This window comes from Notothenia rossii, assembly GCF_949606895.1.
Source record: "Notothenia rossii genome assembly, chromosome: 7".
Taxonomy (NCBI): Eukaryota; Metazoa; Chordata; class Actinopteri; order Perciformes; family Nototheniidae; genus Notothenia; species Notothenia rossii.
Window position 1 is genome coordinate 27,649,195 of NC_136905.1, and position 19,060 is coordinate 27,668,254.

At 43.1% G+C, this 19,060-nt stretch overlaps 1 protein-coding gene across 1 annotated transcript in view; it reads left to right on the forward strand.

Annotated features, from left to right (window-relative positions):
• The window catches only part of LOC307047005 (B-cell receptor CD22-like), a 31,526-nt gene extending 12,468 nt beyond the window's left edge, over positions 1-19,058 (forward strand). The window contains exons 5-11 of the mRNA XM_079693705.1: positions 14,916-15,188; positions 15,648-15,935; positions 16,574-16,652; positions 17,198-17,228; positions 17,566-17,721; positions 17,803-17,885; positions 18,708-19,058. Of these exons, the coding sequence (XP_079549831.1) occupies positions 14,916-15,188; positions 15,648-15,935; positions 16,574-16,652; positions 17,198-17,228; positions 17,566-17,721; positions 17,803-17,885; positions 18,708-18,762 (965 nt within the window). The 3' untranslated portion in view covers positions 18,763-19,058. The remainder of the gene's footprint in view (positions 1-14,915; positions 15,189-15,647; positions 15,936-16,573; positions 16,653-17,197; positions 17,229-17,565; positions 17,722-17,802; positions 17,886-18,707) is intronic.
• Positions 19,059-19,060: the final 2 nt, after the last annotated feature.

Genomic DNA, 19,060 nt, shown 5'->3' on the forward strand with positions numbered 1-19,060 from the left:
CGCTTCTTTGCTTGTGAATCCAAAAGCTGTGACGCTTGACTGTTTTCGTTTTGCCATATTTTTTTATTACAAAGCCAGAGTTAAAAAAATATCAATATGAACATTTCAAATACCGCGCCGGCATCACCACCATAACCATAGCAACGCAAGTAAGAATGCAGCGCCGCCACGTACAGATGGCAACACCCAGACATATTCACAAATATAAAAAAAATATTCAGAAACTGTAATGAACAATAACTATTATTTATTTCAAGAACTGTTATTTACAGAAACTCAACATTTATAATCTGTGTGACACAAATATGCACGATTGTTTTGGGCTCCCCCTATTTATCTCAAAGTCAGCCTTCAGGGGAGCTCCCTCCCTCTTCGGGGGAGCCAAGCTCCCCCTAGCTCCCCCCCATTTCGAACAGTGTCTGTGGCTGAATGGCCAGCGATTAGGGGCGGCGCATTTATCATAGGTGATCAGAGCTAACTGCCTGCCGTCAGATTTCATTTAAAAAACAGATCTGATTTTAAGACTATTTTTGCGCTCATAAAGAATGATAAGAATAAGAATAATGCGTATTGAACTGGTTTCATTAATTTGTGAGTTTATTTAACACTAGAACCGCCAATCGGGTCAATTTGTGTGATGTGTGTTGTGTGTGTGCAATGTAACTTTTTTTCAATAAAATATTAAAGTCTCCCAGTCCGTGACTTTTCCTGAAAGTGTGTTATGTAGCACCCTATGTTGTTAAAAATTGCATTCTAATAGCGGGATTTGACGGGTTTAGGTAGGCCTATACAAAAACCTCTGGCGTTTCTAGTGTTAAGGTAATTAGGTACAGTAGAAGCCCTTTATCAGTAACGAATTTAGCAGTTGAAAATAAAAGTCGACTAACTGAGGGTCACTTGCAATGACAGTGTTGTGTCTAACTGTAAGCTTGTCACTCAGAGTAACCTACCGTTAATTTAGCTGCTGGAGAAGAAAGATCAAGGGGGGAGGGGGGGAGAGAGCTGTGGTTGATGGGCCATTAGTTGTGTAAATACACAGCTGAGAGCTGCCGTTTCATTCAGTCTGTTTAAAAAACTGTAACAACGGACTATTTTTCTTAGCGGATGCATGTAAATGTAAATCAATACATCCAACTATTTTTTAAATCAATAAAACTATTTTTTAAATCAATAAAAACATTTTCTAAATCCATAAAAGCCTTTAAATTAATATTGGGAGTCATGTCGTTACTTTGTTGAGAATGTGGCCGTGTAATAAGCGGGATAATTTGCAGCGACTTGTTCCTTATGGGGAAAATAACACCCGTCATGTGTGTGTAGAGGTGTGTGTGGTTAAAACACTTTCATGAAGTTAAAACAGCTGTGGGCAGCAGTGAGTGTCACGGACATGAATTCATAGATCAAGGCAGACTGGTGCACACTCTCCTGTCCTGCCAGGCGACACGCCCGTTCTAAGCCGTGTCCCTCACTCACATCCCAAGCATCCCCGAAAAGTGTATTATGTTGTTACATCTCATATCTTATGTTTCAGTTGTGCTCTGTCTATGTCCAGTGATGCAAACTTATCACCTTTCGGTGAAATTCGCCGTTTTGAATCCAAAATAAGTCGTTTGTGTGATTCATGTAGATCTGCAATACAAATATCTTTGGGGTATGAAGGGGGCTGGGACCCGGAGTAATCTGCGGCCGTGAGCTGTTATGTGCCATCATGACACGCATGGTGTTCTTTTTTTATATATATTATAATGAAGTACGAGCTGTGTGCTCGAGTCTTCCTGCCTGTCGGCTCTGCTCATGGATGTATAATAAGACTCTGCTGCTCCGAGATGATGGTCTAGCTTCAGCAGCTACATTACCTACGGGTGCGTTCGTTAATATTAACCGTGCGTCCGGATTCACTGTGGCACAGACTGGACCGCTGGTGAACAGCTGTTAGAACGGGCCGTTCAGGTGTTCAGAGCAGAGCTCCCTGTCGGAGCGGCAGAGCGTGATGTGAACTGAAAGGTTTTTCTGTGGCAATATTATTTAAGGAATCGTTGAGCTAGCTAGCTAGCATACATTGTCACTATCTGCTAACGTTAGCTTTAGCCTTCTATTTCTAATAGTTTTTTTCATAGGCTATAAACAGAGGTGGTATAAGTATATATGCGTACTTGAGTAAAAGTAGAAGCACTCAGATCTTGTACTTGAGTAAAAGTAGAAGCACACAGATATTGTACTAGAGTAAAAGTAGAAGTACTCAAATCTTGTACTTGAGTAAAAGTAGAAGCACACAGATCTTGTACTAGAGTAAAAGTAGAAGTACTCAAATCTTGTACTTGATTAAAAGTAGAAGCACTCGGGTCTTGTACTTGAGTAAAAGTAGAAGCACACAGATATTGTACTAGAGTAAAAGTAGAAGTACTCAGGTCTTGTACTTGAGTAAAAGTAGAAGTACTCAGATCTTGTACTTGAGTGAAAGTAATAGTCCCAGAGTGTAAGAATAGTCTGTTACAGTAAAAGTCCTGCATTCAAAATGTTCCTCAAGTAAAAGTAGAAAAGTATTATCATCAAAATATAGTGAAAGTAGCGACAGTAAAAGTAGTCATTGTGCAGATTGGTCCATTTCAGAATAATAGATATGATATGTCTTATAATGATTGATCATGAAAGTGTTCTCAAAGCTGGTAAAGGTGCAGCTAGTTTGAATGACTTTGTATACTGCAGGGTAGCTTGTGGATTTACTCCAGGTGGAACTAAAGGCTGATTTAACACTTGATTATATTTCACATCATTCATCCACATCTGTAAAGTAACTAAAGGTATTACATACATGGAGTGGAGGAAAAGTACAGCATGTACCTCTGAACTGTAGTGGAGTAGAAGAACAAAGTAGCAAAACATTGAAATACTTAAATAAAGTACAAGTATCTCAAAATTGTGCCCAAGTATAGTACTTGTTGAGTTTATGAACTTAGTTACTTTACACCATGTGGCTATAAAGATAGAAAGACTAAGCCTTGCACAGAGGCACGAAAATACATTTTCAAAATGCTCAACAGTGCTGCCAAAATTATAAACTGACTGCTACACAATTTAAAATAAAGGCTTTTATATATTTCTATTAGATGTGACTCTTTGGCGTTTCTGTTATTATTAACACTGCTGCTTTAGTTGTTCTGACTGCTAAAATCCTCTGTCATTCTGTGGGGTGGGGGAGCCGGGGGCTCGGATCCTTGTCACCTTTTTCATACCTGATGAGTTTGCATCCCTGTATGTTAAAAAGCCTCAGTCACCTTAATTCATGTAATAAAAACATCTCCGGTCAGTAACACTCAAAGCTAAATGTGCAATACCATGTTCAGCTCTGTTACTATTTATAATGTTATTGTTGTTACATCAGAAGATGTACATATTGAAATGATTTCTTAACTTACAGTAGGCTATTTTTTACAATGTGTGTTGGAAGGATTTATTAAATTACAATGAATATTGTCATTGTTGAAGGCTTTTAGAGAAGGGTGAACTATAAGCCTGAATTACATAACATTATACCTAAAAACATAAAAGCCACAATAAATAAATCACAATTATTCTAGTTATTTTTACCTCCCGTATTGCTTTCAACCCACCAGCTTTTATGGTGTTGTTACGTCACTAACTGTAAGCTTGTCACATACAGTCTATGGTCACTCAGACTAACCTACTGTTAATTTAGCTGCTGGAGAAGAAAGATCAGGGGGGGAGGGGGGGAGAGAGCTGTGGTTGATGGGCCATTAGTTGTGTAAATACACAGCTGAGAGCTGCCGTTTCATTCAGACTGTTAAAAAAACGGTAACAACGGACTATTTTTCTTAGCGGATGCATGTCAATTTAAATCAATACATACAAATATTTTTTAAATCAATAAAAACATTTTGTAAATCTATAAAAGCATTTAAATTAGTATTGGGAGTCATGTCGTTACTTTGTTGAGAATGTGGCCATGTAATAAGCGGGATAATTTGCAGCAACTTGTTCCTTATGGGGAAAATAACACCCTTCATCCAGATGAGGATCCCTCCGCTACACTTTGGGATCCTGATCGACCGACGAAGCTCCATTAAAATATACATATTTTTGGTGAATTACTGAGTTTAGGCACGTTAATAACGTTTTAATGAAGTTGAATACAGTATATTCATATGTCAGTGTTTTCATGTCAATTCGGCGAACATAAACATAAATGATCGTGGTGAAGATGATGATTAAATTAGGATTAAAAATCGAGAGCCGGGCTGCATTTCCTCCCGTTCGTTTTTTTCTTATAACAAAATTATTTTGTTAAATAACAACATGGTGATGTTTTGTAAATGATTACATGTCTCTTATTTAGCACAGTAGTATGATATCCGTGACATATGGATCTTAACAAAGTTCCGCTGTACATCCAGCATACTGTATCTCACTTTATTTCACATGAGCTCCAGTGTGGAACCCCACTGCACCCCCTGGTGGATCAATGATCCATTGCAGCCGGCTTCATTATAATTACATTAATCTATCACGGGGGCGGTCTCAAGTCAAGCTGGAGGTTTTTTCCCTTGAGCGAGGGCAGATCACGTACCAATCACGGCCCTCGCGTTTCAAACTGTCTGAAATGAATCGCTACATCTGTACATGCTAAACTCTTATAGCACTTTTGGTAACGAGGATTGTCCACATCGAGACGGGTAAAGTTTAACCACACCTCAGAGCACGTTCTCTCCGTCATCTCCTCCACGTGTGTGTGTTGCTGCATGTAGCAGCTGCGTGTGTGTAAACTGCCCCGCCCCCTCGCAAGCAGGCGGGGGAGAGAGATCGCTGGATTGGAAAGATCGAAAATACTAAAAAGACGCATTTTGCACGCTTTTTGCATATTAGAAACGGAGTTGGTGACACTAAAACTGCAATATAATGTTTGAGTAGCAATAATACATATTACATATATTTTTTACATGTCTCCAGTACCGATAAAAAGACCGTTAACGTCGGAGCTTAACGGTACCACGCCTTTAATAATTCAGCCCCGGGGCCCGTTTAATACCGGGGCTCGGTACCCATCCCTAGAGTGGAGTGAAACCGCCCACTATCTAGAAGGGACTGCTGTCTGGGCAACAGCGTACATGCTGTCCCAAGGAACACGCACATTCTTTCCCCCCAGTCGGGGTAGAAAGTGCGTGAGTGCAAGTTGCAAAGCCCGAAGCTCTAGCACGTTGGCATGGCGTGCACCCTCCTGGGCAGACCACTAACCCTGAACGGTCCTGCCCTGCCTTACTGCACCCCACCCTGAGAGACCTGCACCTATGGTGACGGTCTCCTGGCGGGATGGGCGATATGGTCTCTAAATGATATCACGATATTTACTGACTATATCGCGATATACAATATATATCGCGATATTCTGAAATGTCCTCTAAAACACATACATTTTTTTTTATTTAACCCCTTGATGTTTACAGTCACGCCAATATGATGATCATAGTAGTCCCTGCAACATATGTCTGCATTAAAAAAATCGACTAATAATGAAGAAAATTAACACATTTGTTGCAATAGTAATTTATGCACTAACTACATTACTACTTTTACTACAACATTTGAATCATCAGTTCTTCCTCATTTTCCTCAATTGTTCATATTTGGTTTATTAAAATAATGATATTGTGGTCATTGTTCAAAAATGTCTGCTATTATTATGAGTAGTATTATTATTAGTATAATGCGCTTTCTGTCTTCCTGTCATTATCAGGAGTTAGACATGTAATGGCTATGTATTAGATTAGATCCTTCATTATCCTAAACTGCTGGGACATTTCCCTATAGCCAATACCTTTTATATTTTCTACTCTTCACTTACTTGTCAGCATAGGTCGGCATTGATGTACAGAGCTGACAGAAGACCTTGTTTATATTAGCATCGTATTGAGAGGTGCAGTGACGCGTCATAAAACCAGCCAGTAAGCTGCTGGTTCCCTCGGCAAAAAAGCAATGGGATTTCTCCATAGGGTTTTGGAAAATAGCTGGAAATAAGGTATGTGGAAAACAAACCTGTTTGATAAATGCACGTTTTGTTCAGCCGGATAATCTCCACATGTCTACCCTACTTTTAAAATGTACGAATCATAAATCTAATCGATAGATTATAAAAAGGGTTTTAGGACGCGTCACTGCACCACTAGAAGCCAACTCCATCGATCAAGCTGGCGGAAACTTTCTCTCCCTCTTCTTCTCATGCTACCTGTCACTCTCCTTTAACTCCTCCGGTGACTTTCTTTTATTTGAAGATAGTTTTTTGCCCGGCGCTCACGGGCAAACGGGAGCCTTTTCTCGCTGGCTCCGCAGCAAACAGCTGTTTACTGCGGAGCCAAACAGCTGTTTGCTTTTCACCCAACAACGACAACCGCCTCACGAAACGCTATGTTGTAACGTTAATAAACGAAACAATTGAACAACATTGCTTGTCAAAATACCTATACCACTGGACAATTTTTTTTTTTTTAAGCAATATTTTTAGTGGCCCGAGCGGGCAATTGGAAAGTACGTTATGCTGGCCCGGGGTGTCTAAATAGTGCTTCCGAGCCAGCGGGCCATTTATAATGTTGAGCCCTGCTCTCTGTCACTGTGCATGTGTGTAATGTTTGTGTGCAAGTTAGACGGGGCCTGCGTGTGTGCCTGCGTGTGTTACTGTGTCTATGAGGGAGAAAGGAAAGCTCATTTTGGCCGCGGCGGGAAATTTATTTGACAACATAAAACTCGATGTTCACGATGTGGTCATTTACGACATCGCATGTAGTGCAATCCAGGATGTATCGTGTAAACTCGATATATCGCCCAGCCCTAGATGGCGCCCATGGGCACGTCCATCAGGAGATAAGCCCTGCCCCTCCAGTGTGACCGAGAGTGGAGGCAACGCTGTGACACCCTGACTTTCCTGCGCCTGTGCCACTTGGCGTCCAAGTGAAGGCTGTTCAGCCACATCTGCATGGGGCGCATCGACAGCGGGCCCAAGGGCCCAATGGCCGAGGCAGCCTGCCCAAGGGCCGGAGGAACTGAATATAAGGCACCATGTTGCCCGGCCCACGTGGAAGTAGGCATCCCTCAAGTCCACGGCTGTGCATGTGCTGTCAGCATATAGAGTGGCAGCACCTTCAGGAATCTGTTGATTCCTCTGAGGAAAACCACCCAAGGGCCGGAAGTACAGACAGCCCAGTAACTGAGCTGCTGCTGGGAAAGCAGCCGACGACCGTCCCCGAGTCTCGGGGCCTAACCCCCCAGCCTCCGGAGCCCCCTGGGGGGCGCCGGTAAGGCTCTGAGGCACAAGGCCGCCTAGAAGGCTGGCGGCATTAAAGCCCCCGGGAGGTGGATGAGTGGGCCGTTGGGACCTGCGCAGACCACCACTGTAAGCGGTAGGCTGAGAGCGGCTGCTAGAGGGGCCCCTGGGCCAGCTGGGAGTGGGCACAGGCCTATGAAGACCCGAGAGCCGCTGCCTGGTCTGCCTAGCTTGGGCAGCACGCTCCAGTGCCTACATGGCAGCTGCCCCAAACAGCTCCCCTGGCTCGACTGGCATACTACGGAGGACATGTCTCCGACAGTGGTGACTGAGCAGGCCAAACCTGGTGACGAGTCTGCACCAATAAGGACATAACTCGTCCCCATTCCCTAGACATTAGGGCAAAGGCTTACAGTGATGCTTCCAGGGCTCTCGACTAACTTTTTTCACTATCCTCCCGGAACCGTCCCGAAATACAATCTAACCCGTCCCGAAATTAATGTGGACCGTCCCGAAATTTAAAATGAGTTTTTCTACATTATCATTAGCTAGAATGATTCAAAGTGAGCTTTAACATAAATAAAACATCATACAAATCATTAGATCAGGGGTGGGGAACCTTTTTTCTCTCAAGGGCCATTTCAATGTTTTAAACATCCTTCGAGGGCCGTACAAATTATTGACCTCTGCTTAAAAATACTAAAATCACAGCCCATTCATTTCGCATTTCTTTCATGCCGTGCAAAGAAAAAGCAACCTCTGAATCCAGATATCTCACCATGACTCATGCATGCATTCACGTGCACGGTTGTGGCATGACCACCACAACAAAAAGTATATTGGACACAAGATATGTGCAAATGTATTTCGTTTCCTATCCATGTTGACATGATTTAAGTGGGGGGGAGACCTAACCTCCTCTAGGGGGGCCCTCACCTCCCCGGGAAGATTTTTTTTTAAATGTTGAAGTTAAAAGCATCAATCTGGTGCACTTTGAGAGCAACATTAGGAGATCTATAGATACATCTCTCAACATCCATATGAAACAGAACTGGAAGCAGATGTATTTTTCTTTATGGATATTTTACAAATAACTCCCCTTTCAAACTGTATTCTTGTTTATTAATAACAACTTTTATTTACTGTCATATAGTATTTTATACCTGTTTACTTTATTCTCTTGTTTTTTAGAACTATAATGATCATATAAAGATGTGCCTTTACCTCACTGGTTGGAGAAAAAGCTTCTTATATTCGTTAGCATAGCTAGCTAACCAGATGCTAATAACGACAAAGTTATTGACTGTATGATCAGTATGACAGATGAACAGATCGCCACTGGGCTTACAACTGAAGACACAGCCACGCAGAAACTGCGGCATGTGTACGGCTCCTTATGGGTACTGCACTTTTTGGAAGTGCCGAAGCGACGTTCTGGTGCTCCCCTGCCATGCTCCCCTGTCAGACGAGACATATACCACGTGATGACACGTTAGGCTCGTGTTGTGTTCAAGGACCTTGACCTTGGCCAGGAAAAACAGGCACTCGCCTGTTTAATTTTTTTGCGGTCTAGATCTCTTTAATTTTTTTCTTTTTTGCGTGTGTTTATAAATTGCCTCGAGGGCCGTAGCAAATGGTCTCGCGGGCCGTATACGGCCCGGGGGCCAGAGGTTCCCCACCCCTGCATTAGATGATAATTCATCAACCTTTTTATTTGAGTAAATCAGTCAATCATATAAACAAAGGCCAAATATATTTAAACAAACACACAAACGAGAAAATTACTCTAATATTGAATCCAAGCAAGTCCCATCCAATTAACAAAAAATCCAACACTCTGTCCTGAAGACAGAACCCAGAGTAACCACTAACCAGGATGACAGTCTGTAACACAGTCAGGAGACCTTCACAAACTGCCCCGCCCCCTCGCACACAGACGGGAGAGAGATCTCGTCTGGATTAGAAAGCTTGAAAATACATCATAGACGCATGTTGTAGTCTTATTGCATATTAGAAACAGAGTTGGCGAAACTAAAACTGCCATATAATGTTTATGTAGCAATAATACATATGATATATATTTTTTAAATGTCTCCAGTACCGATAAAAAGTCAGATAACTTCGGAGCTTAACGTTTCCACTGTCTTTAATAATTCCGGCCCGGGGACCGTTTAATACCGGGGCTCGGTACCCACCCCTACATGGGGAGAGGCGCAGCATATTGCTAAGGACTAAATACGATGGAGGGTTCTCATCTCAGCCTTGTTATTACATCCCATAGGGGATGAAGGGGAGTAAGTAAATAAAGAGGCCGGGGCTCCAGGGTCTGGTTCCTCTGTGTGTTTTTGTGATGTAACGGTAAAACATTTCAGAATTCCTCCACGGGATGCCATTGTCATTGTACATCACTCAACCCGCGAAATACACACACTCAGAGCCATATAATAGATAAATGGCGCTGCACACACTCAGTACATAGCTAGACCCGCACATTTGCGGGCCAGGAATTCACGGGCACTGGCTGACAGTCAGCGGCACAGCTGTAGCTACGTACTGTGTGTGTGTGTGTGTGTGTGTGTGTGTGTGTGTGTGTATTTCGCGGGTTGCTAAATGTTTTGTGCGTTTATGTTGACAAGGAGGTTTAATAACTGTGTGCTACACAAAACGTGCAGTCAGTTTCATTTTCATCGCCGTTCATCTCTCGTCCCAAAATATTTTTTTATCCTCCCCGACACTATTTTTTTCGGCCCCGGGACGACGGGACGTCCTTAAGCTCGAGCCCTGGATGCTTCACTGAGGCCCAGCAAAGAGCAAAGAAGGCTCAGCCGGAGCCTGCTGCAGAGAGGTAGAGAAAGCCAGTATCAGATGGGAGAGGGAGTTCCCGTGCCGCTGTGTCGTAGGCCCTACAGAGCAGCTCGTTTGTGACCCTGCAATGAGTCCGAGGGCACCTGGCATCAGGAGCCCGAATTGGGGAGGCGATGGCAGGCTCAATGGATGGCAAGCGACCCAGCCCCACCCTCGCCGGATTCTGCCTGGCAGCAGAGTGGGAGAGGGCCCTGGTGTCTCTCCAGCATGCATGGAGCTCCGTCAGGTACTCCTCTGAAGGAGGAACAGTGGGAGTGAAAAGGGGCAGGGTTATGCCTGAAAAGGCACTAGCCTGAGCCGAGTCGGCCTGCGGAACCTGAAGCTGCAAGCGTACCAGGGCCGCACGAATAATGGCCGCCATGAAGGCGTCCTCCATGCCCTGCAGAGCTCTGAGCAGAGGAGTGGGAAGCCTCTTCGGGGTTGAGCGATGCTCAAGGTTGAGGCATTTTTTACACGGCTTAGAACCGTAGTTACAGTAGTAACTGTGGCCGGTGCCTAAAAGTGTCAGCCAACGGCTGCACCCTAGATAATATAATATTGGGAGGATGAAACCCTCTTTAATGGCCACACATGCAGAGCACACACAGTGAAGATTTTTCTCTGCATATCATCCTAGTGCTAGAGTCTAGTACTAGGAGCAGTAAATACAACGATGTAGTGCTACTGCAATCAAAACAATACATTACCGGGAGCAGAGCGAGAGCACTGCCCTCACCGGCTGAGTTAAATAGTGAAGCTTAACAGTACATGCAAGGTGTTAGCCAAGTGGCTGCTGCTAACAATCAAGCAACCAAGTCAAAACACAAATGTTAAGACCAGATAATTAGCTTCTATGGAATAGAACAGCCCGCATAGAACCGTAGGCCATGGTCACAGTAGTAACCATGGCCAGTGCTTACATGGCCTAGGACCGTAGTTACAGTAGTAACTATGGCCAGTACTTACCTTACTCTCTGCATCTAAACAAAAAACGGGCAAAAATATGGCACACTGCTGGGCTTTCCATACTAAATTGAATGAGAGACGCAGCTAAAGCTGGGACTCAAATGCTAATGATAGCTCGGGCACAACGCCACAAGCAAAACTTTCAAAAGAGCATAATAAGGGCAACTTTATGGGAGAGGAAGCAGGAACACTGTCGTCCCCAGAAAGTCTAAGCCAGGGGTCTCAGACTCAATTTACCTGGGGCCCGCTGGACGTAGAGTCTGGGCAAGTCTGGGCCGCTTCAAGTATTCCGCAAAACATTTATTAAAAAATACAACATTAACAGTTCTTCAACATCTTCTTAACATGAACTGTTCTTCACAACATAACTATGTACAGTTGCTCTTTCTTGCCTACTCCTTGCTGGTAGAGACCTGGCAGCGCTTCCTCTCACACAGCTGAGCCACATTTGGTTTGAGGGAGGAAGCAGTTGAAACCCTCAGTATGGCTTGAAGATGTGCATCAGTAAGTCTGGACCTGTACTTTGACTTATTGAAGTTCATGGTGGAGAAGAGCTGTTCACACATATATGTGCTCCCAAAAAGGCACATGGTCCGCTTGAACATCCTGGAAATCTCAGGGAAGGAGGGGGGCAATTCTCTCATGAACTGTCCAAGCTTGTCTGCTTTCCCATTCACTTCCCTGAACTTGGCTTTGAGCTCAGAATTGCACTGCAGGTCAATGAGCTCCATTTGAAGCACACCAGGGGCATTTTCCACATCAAAGGAGAAGGGGTCTGCAAACATTTGGAAAGTGGCTCTGTGTGTCTTGAAGTCTGCAAACCGCTGATCGAATTCCTCCTGTAGCTTCACAATGGCATCAATATACTTCTCACCACTGAATGCTGTGCCCCTGTCCATGAGAGCCTTGCATGCTGGGAAATGGCAGAGGTTTTTCTGAGGGAGCTGGGCTTTCCATAACATCAGTTTTGTAGAGAATGCTCTGACATTGTCATATGCTGCACTAACAAGCTGGCCCTGGCCCTGCAACTTCTTATTCAGAGCATTCAGCTCCTGCGTGATGTCAACAAGAAAAGCTAAGTCCATGAGCCATTTGGGATCACTCAGCTCGGGAACAGCCATCCCACCCTTCTACAGCATGAATACTTTCAGTTCTGTTTTCAACTCAAAAAACCTCTTCAGGACGTTTCCCCTGCTGAGCCAACGTACCTCTGTGAAGTAGAGCACATCCTCATATTCTGACTCAATTTCCTCCAAAAAAGTGCTTTAAGCCCCTGGATATGGTTGATGCATTTCACAACGACAGACATCACATTGTCAAACTTCAAGCATTTGCTGCAAAGGGCCTGCTGATGGATAATGCAGTGCAGAGCAATAGCCTCGTCCACACCCTCCTCCTCCAGTTTTCTTTGAACAAGTGCCACCAGCCCGTTTTTTCTCCCTGTCATTGATGGCGCTCCGTCCGTCGTAATTCCAACAAACCTCTTCCATGGCAGACCGATATCCGCAATGGCATCACACAGTTGCTGAAATATCTCCTGAGCGGTGGTCTGGCCCTGCATTGGTTTCACTGTAAGCAACTCCTCTGTCACTTCAAAATTGTCATCAACACCACGGACGTACATTGCGAGCTGAGCGGTGTCAGTGATGTCTGTGCTCTCATCAAGAGCCACAGAGTATGCACGGAAAAGTTTGGCTTTGTCGCACAGCTGATCATATATGTCACTTGATAAGTCAGAAATGCGCTCTGCCACTGTGTTAGCTGACAGGCTGATGTTGTTGAACTGACCCTTCTTTTCCGGACAGACTATACTTGCAGCCTGCAACATGAATTTTTTACAAACTCGCCTTCCGTAAACGGCTTTCCCGCCCTAGCAATCATCAAACTCACCACATAGCTAGCTTCGACTGCTAAATCAGCCTCATTGCTTCCTTTCTTGAAGAGATTTTGTTGCTTCCATAGAATCTTTTTTAGCTCTGTGACTTTTTTCTCTCTCTCATCTCCCAGGTATTTTGCATACTCTGCATGTTTAGCTGAGTAGTGACGTTTGACGTTATACTCCTTGTATACAGCGATTTTCTCTGTGCATATAAGGCACGTTGCGTTTCCCCTGTACTCGACAAAAAAATATTCAGTCTCCCACTTCTCCTGAAATGTTCTGTGGTCATCATCGGTTTTTCTTTTCCCTGAAAGTATGGCGATATATTTTGCTTCCACTCTGTGCCACTTTTGGATCACTCTGGATTGATTCCGCCGCGCGCATTTGATTGACGTGTGGCGGAGTTCCCTCGGAGGGGGGAGGGGCGAGGGAACTCCGCGCAGCAGTTCCCTGCCAGCTGCAGCAGCAGCAGCGGGAAAAATAAAATTGAAATATAAAGCGCAAACGTTAACGCGCGGGCCAGATTAACTCTATTACATGATATCAACAAAAGGGCCAGACACCTGGTCTAAGCCAAACAATAAATAAGACAGCAATCAGGACAACTTAGCTGGGAGAGGGTGCGGGGACACAGCCATCACCAGCAACAAGCTGACACAAACCTGTCTGTCGAGGCTCTGCACAGCGCACAGCCGGCCACAGCTCCTGGAGGACGCGCGACCCGTAACTCCGACTGTCGGTCGCGAAGCTGCACGCGGCCAGCTGCTTGCAGAGAAATCCCTCAGATCAAAAGTTCAAACCTGAACGCTGTAGGCTACAAGAATGTAGCCGCGGTACTCTCGCGAAGCGAGAAGATGAAAAGGAACCGATCCACTAATGACGCCGGCCTATGTAGCCGTAGTCACGTGGGTCACAGGTGACTTTGTTGTTATTACTGTAGGTACTCGAACTGCGCGTGCGTGCGATGGAGCTCAGTAGGGGCGAAATAGAACTGCCGTTGCAGGAAAGACGGCCGGCAAAAGAGTGTGTGAATGTGAACATTAATAGAATATCACCTCCCATCTTCAGAGCAATCTGACTAATATAACATTAGCGTTAAGAAAGCTTACTTAAATATCTGCCACAACATAAGTAACTAGATCAAAGTAACATTACGTACAGTCCGCGGCACTGTGAGTGCAGACGTCGATTTGTCCCATTATCATTCATATCACATCATATCACATAATAATGTATCATATATGTCATTTTTTTAACTATAATGATCATATAAACGTGTGCCTCGGAAATTATTTACATTAATCGTGACCAAAACATTTGAGACCCACTGAGATAACTTATACTAAAGTTATCTAAACACTCAGAGAGTCCTTTAGTTTACTGAGCCTCTCAGTCTGACAGGAGAGGACCTCCTCCACCTTGTTGTTCAAAAAGCTCCTTATATCCGTTAGCGTAGCTCGCTAGCACCAGAAGCTAACAACAACGATCTCCGGTACCAATGTGCTCTCTCTCTCTCACTCGCACACGCACACAAAATGGCTCGTTCCACACACACACAGAACCGAGCTTGAATGAAACACAGAGACCCAGACGTACTTGTACTGTAGCATATTATTTTCGAGTCAATCATTTTTCAAATTATGATTCTTTTTTTTTTTCCTCCTGGTCTCTCGCGCCCCCCCTGTCATGCCTCTGCGCCCCCCAGGGGTGTTGAGAAACACTGGATTAGGTAAACTGGGTAACTCAAAAATCCAGGGTATGCTGAACTGGATTCGTAGTACAGGCCTCTTGTCAGTCTAATTTGTCCTCTGTTTGAACTACCAATGAAAGTGGACAAAATTACTATTAACATATTTTAAATAATTTTACTTCATAGGCTACTGACTGAGACTTTTTTCCCATGAAATTTGTGATTCACTGATCACTAAAAGCCTGACCCTCCTCATCCTCTCTCAGATGCTCCCAGGAAAGTCACGCTGTCAATGACTCCTTCAGTCATCAAAGGAGGTGCGGTGACCTTCAGCTGCAGCAGTGACGCTAACCCCCCCGTGCCCCAGAGCGGATACAGCCTGCACAAAGACAGACACCTCATCAGTTCAGGACAGAATCACACCGTGTCCAACATCCAGCCCCCCCACAGCGGCCTGTACTCCTGCCAGGCCTGGAACAACATCAGCCGGAGCGGCATCAGTCGCATCAACTCCACCCATCTGCACCTTGACGTCCTGTGTGAGTGTGTGGAGGCTGGGGTCAGATGTCTGTGTGTCAGTGTGTTACTAAAAACGGTGTCATAGTGGATTCAAGCATGACGTTCACTAATGACAATGCATGATTAAATTCATTGCAATCTAATGACTGCACCATGCTATATTGGTTCCTGGCCTTTTAGGCTTGTGAATAAAGCCTGGTTGACCCTCAGCACTCGATATGGTCTCGAGTGAACACTTTAACCAGTTTCCTATCTTAGATTATACAATTTCAGGTATGTTTTGAGACCTGACTAGGTTAACACATCCAGTATTTCCACAGCAAAAAGCCAAATTAAGAGGAAAGTCTGAAAAATAATCAAGTCAAAGTTTCTCTTTATGCCTTCGAGTTATCATTCTAATCCCTAAATCGCTGAGTGAGCCTTAAAAATCATCTCCAAGGTGGATAAAACTGTCAACATGTTTTTTTTACTTTCTTCAGACCGTCCAGAGAACATTTCCATTTCGATGGACCCTCTGGATGTTGCAGAGGGCGGCAGTATGAATCTGAGCTGCAGCAGTGCCGCTAACCCCGCAGCTCACAGCTACACCTGGTTCAGGCAGAGTGCCCCCAGCCTCAGCTCCATGCTGCGGGTGGGCTCAGGACCGCTGCTGACCCTCCCCTCTTTGGACGCGTCCCACACCGGACTCTACCTCTGCACGGCCAGGAACCAGCTGGGGGAAAACAACTCAACTGAGGTGATGCTGACCATGAGGAAAGAATATCAAGGTCTGTGTCATCTTCATATATTACTGCTGCTGGGTTCTTCCAGAAATAGCATCTAAAGTGTATATTTAATACAAAGTTGCTATTATGTCCTTAAATGACAAAAATGACTGTATCAAAAACCTGCAATAAAGAAATGTTTATATCAATATAATAATGTCACTGTAGTTTTTTTATGAGGGAAAATATTTTAATTACTTTCTGTATTAACCACCATTAGGGGAAATTATTGTACTTATAGTCTGGGTGAGCATAAATAGACAGTGTATTTTAGTGCCTTTTATTTTCTTGTGCAGGAAACCAGAAAGATATATTCTGTATTTGCCACATAGGCCAAGAAAATGGCTCAATTTGGTAGCAATTTGTAAAGGTAAATGAAATACAGGGCTCCAGATACAGATGCTTTAATGGCTGTGGTGTCAAACCTTGTGGATTAAATACGTTTTAATGTGGAAATTTCTAAGGTGCTGAGGTTGTATAATGTGAAGTAAATACAAATCTTGCAAAGATAGATGCCATACACAATAACGTCCAAAATGATCACCAAAAAATTCAAAACATGTCCCTAGTGAGGCTCAAGGGTGTGAAGTGTCGTCAGTCAGAGGTGCAGTAGTGTAACAGATCTTTGTGTTTCTCCACAGGCGAACAGACCGTCCCTGTCTTAGCTGGAATTGGAGTGTGTGTATTTGTGGCGCTGCTGTTAGGTCTGCTTCTGTTCTGGTGAGTAACGGGAGGATGGGGGGAGGGAGTGTGACTTACTCATGTCATAATCGCTGTTCACATTCTGTTTTTCTACATTTCTTGTAACTTTTTTCAATGTCTTTCACCCAATGTTGTAATAGCTGCATATACGACAGAGTGTAAGGGCTGTGTGTGTCATCCTAATTTCCACATGCTGACACTTTTAACCATTTACTCATTTTGTCTGTCGTTGGCAAAATGTTTTAAGTAGGAGCTTCAACATATTATTAAATGATGATCTACTCCATAGTGCAGGCGAAATGTTATTACCAGTCTCATTCATATCTTTTTTAAATACCTTTATTTCAGATGTACGCCACATATTATGAACTGACAATTAGAAAAGATATACAGTATATTATCAAAACATTTTGTCTACTGAGCTTGTAGTTTTTAGAAATAACAACTTGCTGCTGTTTTCCTTTTCTTACAGAATAACCTCTCTAAAATATGACATCAACGAGTAAATAAAAAAACATACAATGTTTTTTTCTCCACATTAATTTATTTTGTTGTCTTGGTAGGCTGAAACAGAGGACCCGTGCAGAGAAAAAAGTGAGTATTACAGGTCATTTAATTAAAAATGATGTTGAAATGTCAGATTTCAGTTCCCTCTCAAACTGAAATTCATATACAAATACTTTTGAAAGGGGAACTACAGAAAGTAAAGGCTCTCAGTCTGCTTGCTAAGGAAGATTGCTTAGTTTCCTGTGGTTTTCCCTATTATGAAATGTCCTAACCTGAACTCCTCCTACTTGCAATAGTAGAAAGTTTATAGAGCCAAGGCACATGATGGTAGTTTCCCAATGGGCAGCTGCAGTGGAGAAATAAAGGGAAGTAAAAGGATGACTCAGCAAAAAACCTAATCAGATTTTCAATGTGCTCCTCTCAGCCGACTGTGTTCGACTTTAGGCTCAGTGGGAGAGGCTCGAGCTCCTCAGATCCATCTGACAGTGTTTACGCCAACATCCAGCAGGTGCTGCCATCTCCTCCGCCTGCTGCTCAGGAGATCACTCCTCTTTCTCAGAGGTCACACCATGAGCAAGAGGTAAATATGGGGCATTTTTAATATATCATCTCTGCTCACATTGATCAGATTTTGAATGAAGTGACTCTTCTCTTCCATCAGGCACCCATGTCTTATGAAGATGACATAACCTACGCCACAGTGACCATTAAACCCATAAAATCCACTCATCACATGAACAGCAGGTAACCGTCCGAATAACCACCTGATCACAGCTCCTCAATGCTCAATGTAGCACGTCAAGTTCGTGTGAAGTCTTTAGTCACCTTACTGTATAAAATAACACATTTAAAAAACGAAATAGGACAGTCAAATGATGTTTATCGTTTTATTTAGCTGTTGACAATTGTAGGCCTTTACAGTAACTGACGTCATGTGAGCTCGAGCCCCCTCCTCTCGCCCCACTTATATAACATTTAAAGAAGACTTTGATATTTTACTTTTCTAAGTGAAAATATTCAGGATTCTTGTCCCTCTAATTTAAAACGTATACATTTAGCCAATTTGCACCGTTAGGCACACATCATTTTTATATTTGCATTGGCTTTACAAGCAATCACACAACCTCTAAATCTGATTAATATTGCTTGCCCATCAGCCTGGAAGAAATCTTAAAACCCTAAGTTAAAGTCCCAGTTATTTTGCAAATAATTATACTATAAATTAAATATATATAGTGTGTATTTATTCATGTTTTCAGTATTTCCCAACATTTTAAATACTCAGTCCAAATATATTTTCTTGCTTAAAATATAACTATCCAGCTTATAACCCAACATATAATATGTCTATACTCTACTACAGCCTTAATGACAACACAATTGAATTTCAAGTAAAATGACTATACTGTTCTTATTTGTTTCATATATGATTCAAAAGAATGGTTCTGGCATAAGGCATCAGTGCTGCTGTTATAAGGCTGCTGTCCCCGCATCACCTCCAGATGCTGCAGTTTGGTTAAAATCCACTAACACCATTATTTAACCATCCCATAATATCCTCCTCAGGTCCAGAGCTGGTGATGATGATGATGACTCTGTGATCTACGCTTCACTGGCCTGACCTGTTCACTCCTTTAGGCCGGGTTCATCTTTATCAAGGAATGACGCCGTGTGGCGTCTTAAAAGTTCAAGTCTCTCAGGAGGGTTAAAAAAAGATATAAGAGCATCTTTTAATTTATTTGTAATAAACATATATTTATTTATATTTTTGCAAGGCTTTTTTTTGTAGTTTGTACATAAATACTTACTAAATACACTTATTTCATGTTTTTTTATATACTTAAGTTAAGTTGTGGGTTACTAAAAAGTATACTGAAGTCTGTACAGTTGGTAATAAAAATGGATGAATACAGCATGGC